The sequence below is a fragment of the Amyelois transitella genome, chromosome 12 (assembly GCF_032362555.1).
Source record: "Amyelois transitella isolate CPQ chromosome 12, ilAmyTran1.1, whole genome shotgun sequence".
Classification (NCBI taxonomy): domain Eukaryota; kingdom Metazoa; phylum Arthropoda; class Insecta; order Lepidoptera; family Pyralidae; genus Amyelois; species Amyelois transitella.
This window is the reverse complement of record NC_083515.1, coordinates 5,599,557-5,615,875: the sequence shown is the minus strand read 5'-3', so window position 1 is coordinate 5,615,875 and position 16,319 is coordinate 5,599,557. Positions and strand designations below refer to the sequence as shown.

The following is a 16,319-nucleotide window of genomic DNA, read 5'->3' as shown; positions in this document are numbered from 1 at the left end:
GCACATTTTTTATTAACTTACCTAATAGGTATGTCATGATTTCTATATTTTCAAAATAATATATTCCAACGAATACTTAGTTAACTATTTGAAAGTTATGCGAAAGAAAATTATTAAATGTTGTAAAAACTAGTTCTGGTTTATTGTTTTGTGAGACGGGTGTGACATGCCATTACGGCGGTCATTATATCGATTGTAGCTGTAGCTAATTACGTGCTGCAGTATTTGCTCACATTGTCATATATCTATTCATTTGAACTCAAACTTTTTAATTACATGTTTACAGTTGCATGTCAATCAAGGAATTGGTAATTATAAATATTTACTATAAAAAGACCTGTGTACCAATTTGTAAGGTAACATAAAATGGGTACTAAATACCTTATCGTGAATACTGTTTGACAACATTGAATCTGATATCATAAAATACACAATGAATAACTCATGCTTTTTTAAAGTAATATATCTTACATTTCACGTTTATTACTCATAAAAGATATCATTAAGTAAGCATGTAAACAAACGCCGAGGCTATTGATCAAAATGTCGAAAATGTGTGTAAGATAGAGTTCATTTAATGCTTTCTTTTCCATACAAAGGTAATTGTCGGGATCCCGCTGAATAGCGGTTAATAGTCGGGCTTCATTATTCATTGCTGGCGGTTCCGGCGGAATCACTCGATCGCTCCACCTCGAGCTATTCACGAAACTTCTACAGCGACCTTCATCCGTTTCTTTCGGCCTAGACCCATCTGCAGCTATGTTTGTGAATAAACGTTATTTCCCGTATTCGTATAATTTACTTAATTATATCCATTCTCAAAATACATATGAATAGCAAAAATATGCTGTTTTTTCATCCATACATATAGTCACGTCTATATCCCTTGAAGGGTAGACAGACCCCAGTCTTGAAAAGACTGTAAGGCCACGTTCAGTTTATCAGCTTATTAGGTACCTTAATTATTTTTTGAGAATTCTTTTTAACTCTTCATTAGATGTTGTTAACAACGTAAATTTAGTTTTTACTTAAGTACTTTTGGCATCCTTGGTTATATAAAAAGTACATATAACCGCGTCTTTATCCTTTACCATATATTAAAACACTTGGTTAAATACCAATTTGAACATTCGCTTATACAGTTTTCAGAATGATTTCGTGATGGTTTCAACCTTGTGACATTGTTGGTAATTGCAATTAGTTTCATTACATGAGCACACGCACAAACAAACGTAAATAGGTAGGTACTTAGGTATGTATATCTTGGCTTAGTAAAAATACTCCAGAGAAGAATCCCATACTATTATTTATAATTAGGCTTTAATTATATATTTATTTGTATCTAAATAAATATATTTGGCTTCTTTTAAAAATTGTCCATTTCAGAATTCATTCATTTAAATCATAATTTTTATTTTGACATCATTTTGTTTTCAGTCGAAAAGCGTTTATTTAAAAAGTTCTTGTTGAGTATTTTTTTATCTTAACATAACATATAATCACATCTATAAACTTTGCGGGGTAAACAGAGCCAACAGTCATCAAAAGTCTGAAAGGTCACGTTCAGCTGTTTGTCTTATTGATTGAATTCTGATTCATTGAATAGTGACAGGCTGCTAGCCCATCGCCTAAAAGAGGAATCCCAAGTGTATAAGCATTTGACGGCCTCTGTGGCGAAGCGGTAATACGCTTGTCTGTGACACCGGAGGTCCCGGGTTTGAATCCCGACCAGGGCATGATGAGAAAATAACTTTTTCTGATTGACCTGGGTCTTGGATGTTTATCTATATAAGTATTTATAAAACATAGTATCGTTGAGTTAGTATCTCGTAACACAAGTCTCGAAATAATTTCGAGGCTAAGTCAATCTGTGTAATTTGTCCCGTATATATTTATTTATTTATTAACCTTAGTCGCCTTTTACGACATCCATGGAAAAGAGATAGAGTGGTCCTAGCCTTTTTATTTTTGTGCCGGGAAACTAAGCGCGTCACTTGTCTTATCAAAAAAAATATATATAAGAGAGTCTATCCCGTACAATACGTTACATCAAAATTAAGTTACGTCTGGGGGCCGTGGAATCATAGACTAATGCGTTACTTTTGCTGATAACGGTTTTAATGGAAAACTGTGTGGAAGGACGGAATCCATAATTGATTTCAGAATGCCGCAATAAATTAACCTGTATCATGTGCACTCTTCATTATCAAAACATCAAATTGCTGTCTCGCTCTAGACTACACATTTTGTATTCCAAATTATCTACTGAAGGTCAGGAAGTATGGTCCTTGGCATCGTTAAGTTAGTTATCAAAAAGGAACTACTACCACAGAAATGTATACTAATTAGATTCTGTTTTTCTTTAATCGCTGTCTCTGATTTCACAAATAAAAAACATTTGGTTTGAAGTAACATTTCTTTTCCACATCGCATTGAAGATGTATTTACTAAAAAATCATTCAGGTACTAATCTCTATTGGCATCGTCCTTCCTTTTTCCAATCTTAAAGTAAATTCCAAAGGAAAACAATATAAAGGTTCAACTTCTAAAATATTGATTGGTATAAAATGTCACATGTTATAAAAGGCACCTAAATGCGAAGGTAAAATTTAATTGGTAGGTACTTAAGAACATGTTTCTACTCATAAGCGTTTCATTTCCTCATTATGCTTATAACTAATAAATACTCAATTATCATCGTATTGGTAAGAAACCACTGTGGTACCATCCCTCCACGAAGGTACAATGTCAAAATAGTGATTCATCACCATCCGCTTGGCAAAATTGCTTAAATATAAGCTCGTAGACCTTCTGTGAGCACGATCCAGTAATTGGAAAGTTAAGTAAGAACAACACAGAGTTAATTTCGGGGCTCGAAATAAGTTCGAAACTTGTGTTACGAGATAAGAACTCAATGCTACTATACTTTATAATAAATACTTATATAGATAAACATCCAAGACCCAGGAAAATCAGAGAAAGTTCGTTTCTCATCATACCCTGGCCGGGACCTCCAGTGTCACAGACAAGCGCACTGCCGTATTGCCATATTATCACCTGAGATATAAAAAAAATTATAAGCTTAGCGAAAAAAGTTAAAATCTACTTTATAAATAAGGTAGGTATTTACTCTTGTCTAATGTCTTGCAATGTTAATGGACCGATCTATTAAATAAGTTTTGTTTCATGCAAATGTAACGCTGAACCTTGACCAACCGGAACAAGGTACTCACTTCTTATGCAAATCTGCGAAGGTGAGTAAACTGCACGCTTCACAAAATTTCGAGTAATATTTAGTTTTTCTTTCATATAAAAATTATTGTTTAAAAAAAATAGATTGGTTTACAAAAAAGGCACTCAACTCATTGAGGAATAATGTTAAAAAGATATTAAAATTTTTAAAAGACTCTTTTATTGATCAACTACCTATACATGTGTCAGTGTTATGTATTTTTTCGTTCAAAGCAGTAAAAATCTAGTTGTAAATGATAGCACGAATGAATATTTATAAGTTATAGAATGAATAACGACATGATATTGTACAATCATTCATAGAAAAACTAAATTTAAAACGCATGTAAAACATCCATAAGTGTTATCAAACAGAGGGGGGTGGCACCGCCACCCTTTATTTCACATTTAAGCGGTAAACCACTAATGAACCTGAACATTTCAAGGTCAATGCCGACAGCCTGCCTTGCCTCGCGTGATTGGACACTAGGGAAAAATGAGCTTAGATAATCACGGCGCCCAACACTACCGCTACATTTTTTGTTTGGTGTCTGTTCTGTATTTTTAATACAAGTCATTGAGATTTAAGTAAACAATAGAATTTTGAATAAAAATCTTTACTTATGTTTTTAAATTTTTGATTATATCTGTAGTGACATCGGGTCACCAATGTAGCGGGAGCTATGATTAGGGTTCGACCGCTACCAAAGGGAAGATCTTCCGCCAGGCTAGGTGTTATGCCTGGGGAACCGCGGCTACGACAATGTGGAGGTGGTATTTATGCTCCAATCCGTGAAATCTTTATAATCGCGATTTAGACTCTTCGCTGCTATTGGCTGAATGCGTCAATGTGATAGTAGAGTTGTCTTCTAGTAAGCCGGAAGTTGCTCGAAGTCCTAGTGAGTCAAGACAGTAGAGAGCGAAGTAGACTGGTTAGCGCCGGTAGATATCGTACAGAGCTGCCACGCTGAAGAGATATCTCTAGTGTGAAAAAGCAAGCTAGCAATCCCAGAGAGTTGCTTAGAACCAATAAAAGACATTATCCGGACGATAGAAAATGAATGAAACCAACGAAACGGTTTCAGAAGTATTGGGAGCTTCATCGGGAGCGCAGAATTAGATGATTGAGTAGTGGAAGGATAAACCAACAGATGCCCACGATGCACCGAATTCATTTTCAACTTTAAAGGACCTGCATATTTATATTTGGAAGAGGTGCACGCTTTCCCTGCATGCGTTTATTTCATCTTAGTAGCTCTATGAGTTGCGAGTGCAACGTATGATATTTAATATTAAATTTTTAATGAAGTGGAAGTCACCTTGGTACGAATTCGTTGACGTCACAAGGAGCCTCGATAGAAGAAAGTGAAGTTATACTTTAATATTCATGAACATCGTTGTGAGACGATTGACCTTTGGCGGCAAAGTTAATGCCACCCACCAGTTCGCAGAAATTCATTCGATGCTCCTATTATTGAGAAACTAAATTGAAAATGACGTTTTTTAACCCGTGCTTCTATTTCGTTCATTATAACTGTGGTTATAACTAATCATTTGAACCTAAGGTTGAATTATGAGTATTAGTTATACTTAGATAAGTAAGTGATTCATTAGCTTTCATTTGGAAGGCTGTAGCGGTTCGCCGTGCAGATAACTGCCGATAAAAGCTTTAGCGTGGGGAGCGTTGGGAATTGATAAAAATTATTTACTTTACAGATGTCTTATCACATTAATGTCTAACCGTCTTCTTGTAGGAAGTGCCCTTTTTACATAGTCGCTTTACGTTGCCAGCAAGCAGTCAACAGCGTGATTTTCATCAGCATTATGTATAAACATATCCTACCTATCAATGGATACACATTCCATTTAGAAATTAAGTAATAACTGAAAATGGTACATAATGGTACGTAGTTATTAATACAAACTGGTCTATCTAGTAGCCAAAAAACTATAAGTATAACGAAGACTTATTATTATTGCATATTGTTTTATAAACAAAATATTGTTTTGTATTCAAGAGAAAAATATCTTCTAGTTGGATATTCTTGTCAAAATGGTAGTGGTTGCGCATATGCGTTATTAAATGGGCGGTTGTCATTGCTCGACAAACTATATAACAAGCCAGTTGCTGCAGATTATCATGTCCCTACTTTCTTTCTTCTTTATAATTTGTTGTTGTGAAGCATGCGCCACGGGCGGGCAGTGTGCGCTCATATCTGATAATACCATTGGCGATTAGTTATGTTTGCCGCAGTGGAAAACATTAGAAGGGTTTTATTACATTTTTTATAATAATATGCAATTTTCTCACATTTCCATTTGAGTTGTAATGTGTGTACTTACTTATAAATTAAATATTTTTCCCACATGTCCGGAGGTGACAATGTGAAAACGTTTCAAGTGAATCAATGGATTACTTTGAACACATATTTCTAAAGCTTCATTTCAAATTCAGCTGCTTACTATCAAAATAAAAAATAAAAAAAAACTACTTACTGAGTATATCTGTGACCTACGCATCTGCTTGATAATTTTTTTAACAGAAGAAAATTGAACATATTTATCTTTTTTGTTGGTTAAAATACCTTTGGCACCAAGGTTGATGAACTAAAGTTTTGACAAAGTTCTATGTCGCGTATGAATCAGACCAAATGTTTTTCAAAGACGCCATGACAGGCACTTTTCTTTAGTCGGCCGAACAAACAATAGCTCCACAATACATTTTTCATCGTCGAGTTTACGTTTCCTTCACCTGTAATTCACCTCATCAAATATACAACATGGAGCATGTCAGGTTAGGTAATAAATGAATTTGTTTCATACTTTATCCTACGTATAAAATACATAGATATATTTAGGAATATATAATATAAGAATATAATACATACATACGTACAAATAGTCACGTCTATATCCTTTGCGGGGTAGACAGAGCCAACAAAGCCTGGCTTGACGTCGTTAAAGATGATATGCATGCCATTGGTTTGAAAACTGAAGGCGCCGCAGATCGGAGAAAGTGGAATGAAACCACAGGGCCCGAAGCACTGTGGTGGAGGTGAAGCAATGCGCAAACATGAGAGAGAAAAGAGAATTGATACCTAGTAAATATTAATGTATTTTTCTTGTCAAAGATTTCTGTGTAGTCGTTCATCTATACATCTATACATATAATAAATCTGTAGAAAGGTCAATTCTGTACATTGAAAATATTGAAAAAATAAATAGCAGGGGGTGTTACTGGATCGATAGCAAACACAAAAATGTGATTAAAAAAATTTTTGTCTGTCTGTCTGTATGTTCAGGCATCACGTGAAAACTAACGGTTCGATTTTGATGAAACTTGGTATAATTATACCTTATTATCCTGGGCGTAAAATAGGGTACTTTTTATCCCGAAAAAATACGAAGGAAAAAAAATCTTAATTTTTCAGTTTATCCATAGAACCGCGAACGCACGTTGCGTTACCCGCAGTGGATTTAGCGCCGTAACCTGTAGCGCCTAAAGTCGGCTTTGGCTTGAACCGTTTGCTGCACAAGCGGGCCGCTACTAATTACTATGAAAAAAATACTACATAGCTACATTAATTCCCATCAAGCTGAAAATGAGTATAATTATTTAAAACACAATCAAAAGCATTATCCCCATGATTCCGGTTTAAGGAAAAAATTTACTCACGGTCAAAGGTAAAAAATGGGTGTATCGCAATTTTCTTTAAAACGGTAAGTTTTTCAAATCGGAAAATTACCTCAGACATAAATTGTAGATCATAAAGTTATCTATAAAAAAGGTATCAATATTTTTTTTTTTTTTTTTTTTTTTTTCATTTATTTTGGCACAAACAGTCATAAGTACAAAATAAAATATCTTATAGAACAGTATACAGTATTATAGACCAAACAGTGCCGATTAAGTAAATATTATATGAATTATAATAACTTAAAACTACGCGTGTTAACGAACTTTGTGTTATTTAAATTAAAAGTATGTAACGGGATGCATGCATACAATTACAATTACCGACAATTGTCGGAAAAGCTGATGGGCAGATAGGCCCCCCGGTCCCAGAGTTTCTACCCCAAAAGGTTCAAAAGTATAGATATTACCGATAACTACATACATACATAAAATCACGCCTCTTTCCCGGAGGGGTAGGCAGAGACTACCTCTTTCCACTTGCCACGATCCCTGCATACTTCCTTTGCTTCATCTACATTCATAACTCTCTTCATGCAAGCTCGGCGGTTTCGGGTACTTTTGACCTGACCCTTTACCAGGACGTCCTTAATTTGATCAAGATATGTTCGTCTAGGTCTTCCCACCCCGACCTTTCCCTCAGATGGTTCGGTCATCTGGAGAGTGTCTCTATGTATATCTGCTTAGTCAAACTGTTTTCATTCATCCTCTCCACATGACCGAACCATCTCAACATACCCTTTTCTATTCCTGTAACTACATCTTCTTTCACATCACAACATTCCCTTATCACACTGTTCCTTATTCGGTCACTCAATTTCACACCCAAAATACTCCTTAACGCTCTCATTTCCACTGCATTTATTCTGCTTTCGTGCTTCTTTTGCCATACCCAACTTTCACTCCCATACATTAATGTCGGGACCAACACGCCCCTGTGCACAGCCAGTCGAGCCTTTTTGGATAGTTTCTGACTGCTCATAAAGGCATGCAAAGCTCCATTCACCATGTTCCCCGCGTTCACTCTCCTTTCAATATCACTATCACACTTGCCATCTGATGTAAACTTTGATCCCGATAACTACATATTTGCGCCTTTTGAGGTTTTTTGCCTCATTTGAAGCAGAACGGCTTTAGATTTAGTAACCTGAAGATGAGACGGCGCAAGTGTGTCGACACAAGTAGCATCCCACACCAAAGGCCGCCCCAATCTCCAGGGTACCAAAGTCATACCATCCGGTCTCTTGGCATCATCCCGAGCCAGACCGTTTGGTTCTAGAACGACTGGAACATGGATGGTGGCAAGAGCACGGAGGATTATATCATTTAGGGCGGCATGGCGCCCTAAGCGGCCGGCACTCCTAGGGCATGAGAGGCCGTGGTGTCCATAGCCGACAACGGTATCCCCGCAAGGACAACTATTATTAAAGACTAACGGTATTTCATGTGTTGAGCATTCTAAAATAAAGCAGCTATACGACCCTAGCCACACAATTAAACAGAGAGACAGATGTTGTGTCAAGGTTTCACTACAGTATAAATGAAGGGACTGGGTTTCATTATACTTATGTATATTTTATATTTTGAATTCAAGTTAAAATTACCGACAGAACAATATTTTTACTTATATTACTGCTACATAGAGTATATACGAGACGTGCTTATGCATATTATGACGCTTGCAACTTTTTGCATCGTAATATCTCAGAAACGGTAGCTTTATTGAAAAAAAATATTGATTCCTTTTTATAGATATCTTTATGATCTACAATCTATGTCTGAGGTAATTTTCCTATAAAACTTACCGTTTTGAAGAAAATCGTGAAAATCCCATTTTCTTACCTTTGACCTTGGGTAATTTTTTTCCTTCAACCGGAATCATGGGGAATTTCGAAATAATGCTTTTGATTGTGTTTTAAACAATTATACTCATTTTCAGCTTGATGGGAATTAATGTAGCTTCATTCCTATTTTTTGGTCTAAATTGACCGGACTGAAAATAAAATGGAGAAATAAACCATCTACGCGAAGACCGACATCCGCGCGGACAGAGTCGCGGGGGAAAGCTAGTAATAAATAGAATTAACAATAATTGACGGTACCTAACTTATACACTCGCAGACAGGTATTGTTTATTGGTCGTTTTGATTAGATGCTTCTGCGGTATTTATTACTTCCATACTAGGTATATTTACTAGCTAGAAAAGTGCTATAATTTTCGTTCAAAGCGAGTAAACCTCATCAATAGATCATTAGTGGCCTTTGATCAAAACACTTATCGATTTTCACCTTTCCGTTAATGCGTAATAAAACGCACGAAATTTGTTTTCTTTGTTTCTTATCGTTAAGGGTATAAAGTATTTTAAATGTAAATCCATTTCATTTAAAAATTGAATGCAAAAGAAGTCTTATTGTACAAGTTAAGGTATGTAAAAAAGCGTTTCTGTGCCCGTGACAAATCTTAGTCCTTGTGAATGCCAACTGGAAGTGTTACCACGATCCAAGCTTTCGTCCAATTAAAACTGCACTTTGATTTGAACTTAAGAACATGTACTTAAATTAATACTTGTACAAAACCTCAAGTTGGTCTTTCTTTTAATAACTACAATTCAAAGTGAGCTCAAAAGTTTTCTTTTTATATTTTGTAAGTGGCCAGTTGTAACCTTTGTAAACGAAGTAAAAGGTTTTTACCAATAATCATTTTAAATTATACTCAACATTGTACATCTATACACAACCCCCAATGGGGGTAGTATGTGACACAACTGAACCTAAAATAATTGTAATTGTAATGTAGGTAGGTATTCTCGCTGTCTAGCAGCAGATCTAAACAGTCAGAAAAATGCCGCGCATAGCGACCTTGTTGAGTATGATACATACTTACTCTTAATACTAATACTTAATCAATAATTGTTGTACATTTAGGTACCGTACTCAATATTCTTGTACAATAAAACGACCTTTTAAATATGTATTTTACATTCATTATTAATCATATAAGTGCCTGTAATTTTCCTAAAGTCGATAGATAGTTACAGTCATTATATCTAAGGACCTTTATGTTATTTCTTTATTAAGAAATTCAATGTCAGTGGCATTTATTGGTTTCCTTCCGGCTTCCTTCATTTTTGGGATTTTAATTAATTCTTTTTATTTTAATTATCGTGTGCTCTTGTTATTATCGCGCGTAATTATGGCTATTCAGGAATGGCTCGATATCGAATATTACAAAATCTTGCCACACTTTTCCCATAGTAATTCTTCAAAGCGGCAAGAATATGTTTCTTAGATAAAACATTACAAAGGGTATAAGGTTGTTTCCTTCCTCCTCGCTCAACAAGGTACATATTTGACCAGGAAATACGTAAGTTAGTGGTTCATGTTATTAGAGTTTAAACAAATATAGTCGGAAGGCGGACCCCGGGTCCCGAAACACTTTTGTGAAGGGTGCAACCGGGAACACGCGGTAAGAAAGAGAGAGAGGGAGTTTAAACAAATTAAACAGGTGCCCACTTCTTATACGTTGGTTTGAACGAATTTCCCGTTATCGCACACATTTCTTTTCTAGGTAAAAATGTCCTACATAGAGATATATAATGAAAATATACGGGACTTGTTGAACCCCGGTGCTGGCGCTCTGGAGCTCCGAGACGAGGGGGGCAGTGGAGCACCTGTGGTGGCCGGTCTAAGCGAGGTGCGGGCGACCAGCGCGGCCCACGTGGCCGAGTTGTTGGCCCGCGGGGACCGCGCCAGGACTGCCGAGCCCACGCACGCTAACCAGCACTCGTCTAGGGGACACGCGTTACTTAGGTAAGTAACATTAGCATAACTAATAACTTGGCACTATGGAAGACACTTAGAATGTATACCTTCTAACTCGGCCAACGACATCTGCTCGGGTGCAATTGGATAAATTATAAGTGAAGCAGACCATAAAAAATAATGACTTACACTGTATCATTTCACACATACAAAAAGCACTGCGATGACAAAAGAAAGATAAACATGGGTTTAGCTCAAAGATACCTAATTTGACGATTGTGGTTCATTTAAATTGCACTAGAAGTGTTAATTATATATAACCTTGTATCATGTCGGAATGTTTCATATGGCCATTTAACTTTCCGGCAACTGTAATTACCTACCGCATAAGTGGGCCAATTTACATTTTTCGCTTTGTTATATTTTTAATATTTTCTTCATAGTGTACAGTGAGCAACACATTGATCTATCCAAAATCCTTCCAGCAAAGTAACTATTACTGCGACATAGGTATCCATAGAGAATAGTTTTATTTTATTACTAGGTACTAAGTTCAGCAGGAAGTATTAAACAAGCTCTTTCAGGTTGTTAAATATTTAGATATTTTTAGTGTTACTGTGAGTTGTCCGGTGGAAGGTGGTGTGCAGCGAGGACGTCTGTTCCTTATTGACCTGGCGGGGTCAGAGCGCGCTGGGCTGCGCGCGCGCCGCCTCGAGGGCGCACACATCAACCGCTCACTCCTGGCTCTCGGCAACTGCATCATGGCGCTTTCTGGGGGAGCCAGGTTAGTCTAGTAAAGTCGATAATACAGATACAGTACTACTACGTTAACTCGATTTTACTAAAGCGGAATGCTTACAGATACGTGAACTACCGCGATTCAAAATTAACACGTTTGCTGCGAGAGGTACTCGGAGGACGGTGTCGCACTGCGATGGTGGCGCACGTCGCTCCCGGACACAACCATCGTGAGACCACTCGATCAACTCTGCATTACGCCCAGAAAGCATCTTCTATCACTAACAGGGTACGTACTGCCTTAAGAGGAAGTTTGTTCCCATTCCAATTATGTCCCTACGTTTATAACGTTAGATACCATAGTAACAGCTAAATGTGCGAGTGCATAAGTTGCTTTATTTGAAATAGTAAGCGCGTTGTTAACGACTTTTCTCATTTTAATATTTTGTTATTAGCTTCAGTTTATTTATTTAATAGGTGGAACGGGAATTGGTTGAAACACCCATGCATCTGTCCCAATATCGTTCGGTCATAAATGAATTGAGAGAAGAGATTTCGCGGCTCAAGCTTAAGATGAAAGACGACCGGTCAAGGTATTTGTTGTTCTCTTATATTTTTTACTTGTGAATACATTCGAAATCTATCTCAATTGTAAATTTTCTTTTGGCAGTATATCGAAAGAAGATCTCCAACTGATAGAAGAAGTAAAGAAAGAGGAGAGTGCAGAAAGTGCGGCCCATTTAAAATCCTTAAGAGAGGCCATAGTGTCTACTTTCAAACAACAAATGCGGTTACGACGGAGGCTGATGGAGCTGGACAGGTAGGTAAAATAGACTAAAGTAGGTACTCAACTAGTTCATGAAGCATCATTATAAATAATTGATGTTTACCGAATATCTCTCATTGATGTCACAATTTTACAGCTAGTATTAAACCTGTAACACCCCTTAAACTAAGAGCTAGCCTCCACTTGTCGAATGTAGACACGACATTTTTGTCAGACCAGCTTTAATGATATTAAAATTAATTTTTGACAGCCACCTGCTGGGCTTGGCGCTGGATGCAGAACGCCAACATGCGACTATATCCCATTGGGAGGCTAGGTTCAACCGCCTCTATAAGCCGATCAGCCTGTCTGGGTCACGGCTTAGCACACAGCAGAGTTATAGGTAAGCAGGGTTTCTTGACATCTTCTCATTTGGATATTGAATTTCATATCTTCGAATACAAGGACACTGATTGACTTACATGTGCACTCGGTACCGCTCGTTCCGAAGATTTGAAATTTTAGTATCCTTCAAAACGGTAAATAACGGGCAAGCACGGCAAGCGTACTCGTAAAGTTTTAACAATGAAGAAAATAAAATTGTAGTTCATTCTCGTTTTCATCTTCGTGCATGAGTTTGATACTGCTATTACTTAAGTTATGCCACAGCAATATACATATGTGTTGTGTTATGACCTTGCACTTAGCAAAATGTTTTATATTCAACTCCAATATGAAAACCCGGCTGCCTTAATTAAGTTTTAGCACACATCGCGGCGTGCATTAATTAACTCAGGTTTTCTTTTTTAAGGCTCCTCGTGTTTTGTTTGATACGTTCTGAAATAATTACAATAAACTTCGGATCTGAAGGTGAAATGCAAAGTAGTTAAAATGGCTGGGAGTTATTATTAGTTTCACTACTTTTGAGGTTTTGAGACCATTGGCAATATTATACCTACCGATAAAAATTAATGTAGTCAAATACTATAAGTAAACAAAACTTTGGTTGAAACGTTTCAGTTTTTAATTATATTCCCAAGGATTAATTTATTGTGAAACAATTGTTGTTTATTACCAACAGTTATATTGTTATGCATAGTAAGAATAAGATTATTTGCCATGGATTGATAGTATAAGTATTGTATTCAGGAACTTTAAATTGACAGAGGCGGCACAGGACTATCAAGTAGCGGCAGTGAGCGCGCCGAAGCCGAGGTAGCTGTAGAACAGGCGTGGGCTGAGTTGGCAGCCGTCGAGAGAGAACAGGAGAGCGCGCGAGAAGAGAGAGAAAGAGTGGAACGACAACTTGAGCAAGTTCGCCTTCGCGGCGCACAACTTGAACAGGTATGTACACGTAAGCGCATGGAAATATGAATCATATTATTAAGAACTCAAGGTGAAGAATATTTCTAGCACACTAGTGATAGAAGCGCTGATTAAAACGTGGGGCACCAGACTATCATGTAGTAGTAGCGAGCGCGCCGAAGCCGTCGTGAGGGAGCAGGAGTGTGTGAGAAGAGAGAAGAAGAGTCGAACGAAAACTCGAACAAGTTAGACGGTTATGACCTGCTAAATAAAAGCATTTTGGCTTTTACCGGATGAAAAATTGTAACGAATGAAAAACCTTTATAAATCACAGTTTTACTTATGAAGGAAAATAGAAAATACCTATGTAGATTAGAAAAAACTTTATTTGGCTAATTGTAATTCATTTTTGAGGGTTACGATTACGAACTACGTTTTAGACTTTAAAGAACTCGTATCAAGTGTAGGGGTCGTAGCCGTGGCCCGTAGGTCGGGATCTAACGTCGTAGCGTGTGTAGCGCCTCTACAAGATTGTAGCTTCTACGCCTACAATAATCATAGTATTCGAAGTTTGAGACGATTTAAACATTTTTGTTTATAAAAGATTATATTTTTATATATATATTTTTTACAGTATATTTAATAACTATGAAACAAAAACGATTCTTCTTCTAATTGTCGGAAATTATAAAAACTAGAAAACGTCTATTTTTACGTATATTTCTATGTTGTAGGTACCTATTATCTAACACTGTGTATTTATATAGGAATTGCCAGCCCGTATTAGTAGCGGTCCCGAGCGGGAGGTGCTGGCGCTAGTGTGCCGCGTGCACGAGCTGGAAGCGGACAAATTGGCGCTACAAGGCGAGCGAGCGGCGCGGGCACACGAGCTGCGACGCAGGGACCTCGCGCTGCAGCGACGAGACGCGCAGCGGAGACTCTCCGACGAGATCATCACGAGGCAGAGGCGGGCGCTCGAAGGTGCATGTTTAATTTCTGCAATACTAATTATAAAAGTTAAAATCGTCAGTATCTACTTAATACGACCCAGATCATCTGCGAAGTCATAAAAAAAATAATAATAAGAAAACAGAAGAAACATTTGTCATTTTATTGTAATTTTTTCTGAGGTCTTTCAAATAACCTCACCAATCACAATTTTATCTGTTTGTTTTCAGAGCTAGGGATCGGCGTGTCCCCCGAGCTGTCGCAGATGTACGAGTTGTACCAACAAGAGATCCACGCCTCCACGTACACGGAGAGCAATGACATCTACACACCTCCTTACCGCCTGCCGCCCATTTCCACAAGGTACCACATTAATACATGCATACAAATGTACACAAACTCACATCTTTATCCCTTACGGGGTAAATAGAGCCGACAGCCTTCTAAAAAGGTATTGAAATTTAAATAGTGACAGATTGCAGCCCATCGTCCAAAAGTAGAAAATAATATTATTAAAAAAAATAATCTTTTATTTAGGAAGAAGCTATCAGAAGAATCAGTAGGTATACTCTCTATGAGCCTCTACAATCTTTCATAAGTTTCTGTATTTTCTCCCTCGACTACTCTCGGTAAGTCGGGCACTTTAACCACTCATCCAGTGTAGTACAATTTATGCCACCCCCATAGAAATCGGAATATAACTATCATCTCACTCATAGAAATTGTTTACACAAAAGTTAATTTATGTTCGACACAAAAACCTATGCATAATTACAACGTTTATGTCAATGCGAACAAAACTGATGGTGATGGTTGCAGCATGTCCGAGCTGACGTGGTCGGAGAGCTCGAGCGGCTCGGCGCGCGGCTCCAGCTCGGGCTCGGGCGGCACGCTGGCGCTGGACCACCGCCTGCCGCGCCTCGCGCCCACCCCTCGACCGCGTACTAGATACAGGTACCATTCTTTTGTCGTCTCATCTTCTTCCTGACGTTGGAGCCCGAGGTGCGCCCATTTCGACTATCCTAGAAGTTTTTAGACTCGACCATCGCTTGTCGCGTCTATATCCTGGCCTATATACAATGTACGTTACTTGCTGCAGCGTTATTGCAATCAGGTACTGTACTGTACTTCTTTAAAAATTTAAAAACCAAAATACTGACTGTGAAAATTTAAAATATTTTTGTTTTTCAGTCAGGCAAGTGCAGCGACCCTGAAGCGATATGCGAGCGACGACAGCTTGGTGATGGTGGCACCGCGAGCAGCCGACAACGCTAACTCTTGAACCATGGCAATGTGAAACTTTGGAAAAAATATCAAAATTACGTGCTACTATTGATGGATTGGACGCAGGTTGATACTAAACTTACAGAGAAGAGATGCCTGAAGAATTCATATTTTGTAGTACATCTTCTTCAAATATCGTATTAATGTACATACAAATACGAAAAATAAGGTTATATTCTATAGATATATTTTGTCTTCAAAATGTAAAGTTTCTGTTGAGAACATTGCCAACCTATTTTTGAATAATGTGGGTGAAGGGATAATATAGCAAATATTTCTGAAATTAACGTATTCCTTTAATTTCAGAAATGTTTGGTACAGCCTTAATCTAGTCTTAGAGCTACCTCAATTATCACTTGTTTTACTGTGCAGTAGATGTTCCACACAGGTTTATGCTTTAAAACACAATGCTATGATTTTTAAACGGTTGTTTTCAATTTTCAAATGATTTTTATAACAATTCCGAAGTGTATCGAAAGTGTTTGCTGGTGACTTCCGCTTTTACGACCTTATTGTATTAAAATTAAGTGAAGTATCGTAAAAATTATAACTATTTTGTGTATCTCTGATTAGCTATGAATATTAGAAAGT

The 16,319-nt window shown here is 37.4% G+C and overlaps 1 protein-coding gene across 2 annotated transcripts in view; it reads left to right on the top strand.

Annotated features, from left to right (window-relative positions):
* The window catches only part of LOC106142523 (kinesin-like protein KIF19), a 22,181-nt gene extending 5,862 nt beyond the window's left edge, over positions 1–16,319 (top strand). The window contains exons 5-15 of one of the 2 annotated variants that reach the window (XM_013344312.2): positions 10,494–10,735; positions 11,298–11,471; positions 11,549–11,714; positions 11,903–12,018; positions 12,096–12,245; positions 12,463–12,594; positions 13,358–13,535; positions 14,264–14,477; positions 14,675–14,807; positions 15,264–15,398; positions 15,636–16,319. In XM_013344312.2, the coding sequence (XP_013199766.1) occupies positions 10,494–10,735; positions 11,298–11,471; positions 11,549–11,714; positions 11,903–12,018; positions 12,096–12,245; positions 12,463–12,594; positions 13,358–13,535; positions 14,264–14,477; positions 14,675–14,807; positions 15,264–15,398; positions 15,636–15,726 (1,731 nt within the window). In that variant the 3' untranslated portion in view covers positions 15,727–16,319. The remainder of the gene's footprint in view (positions 1–10,493; positions 10,736–11,297; positions 11,472–11,548; positions 11,715–11,902; positions 12,019–12,095; positions 12,246–12,462; positions 12,595–13,357; positions 13,536–14,263; positions 14,478–14,674; positions 14,808–15,263; positions 15,399–15,635) is intronic. The other variant, XM_013344313.2, reaches the window with a different exon arrangement.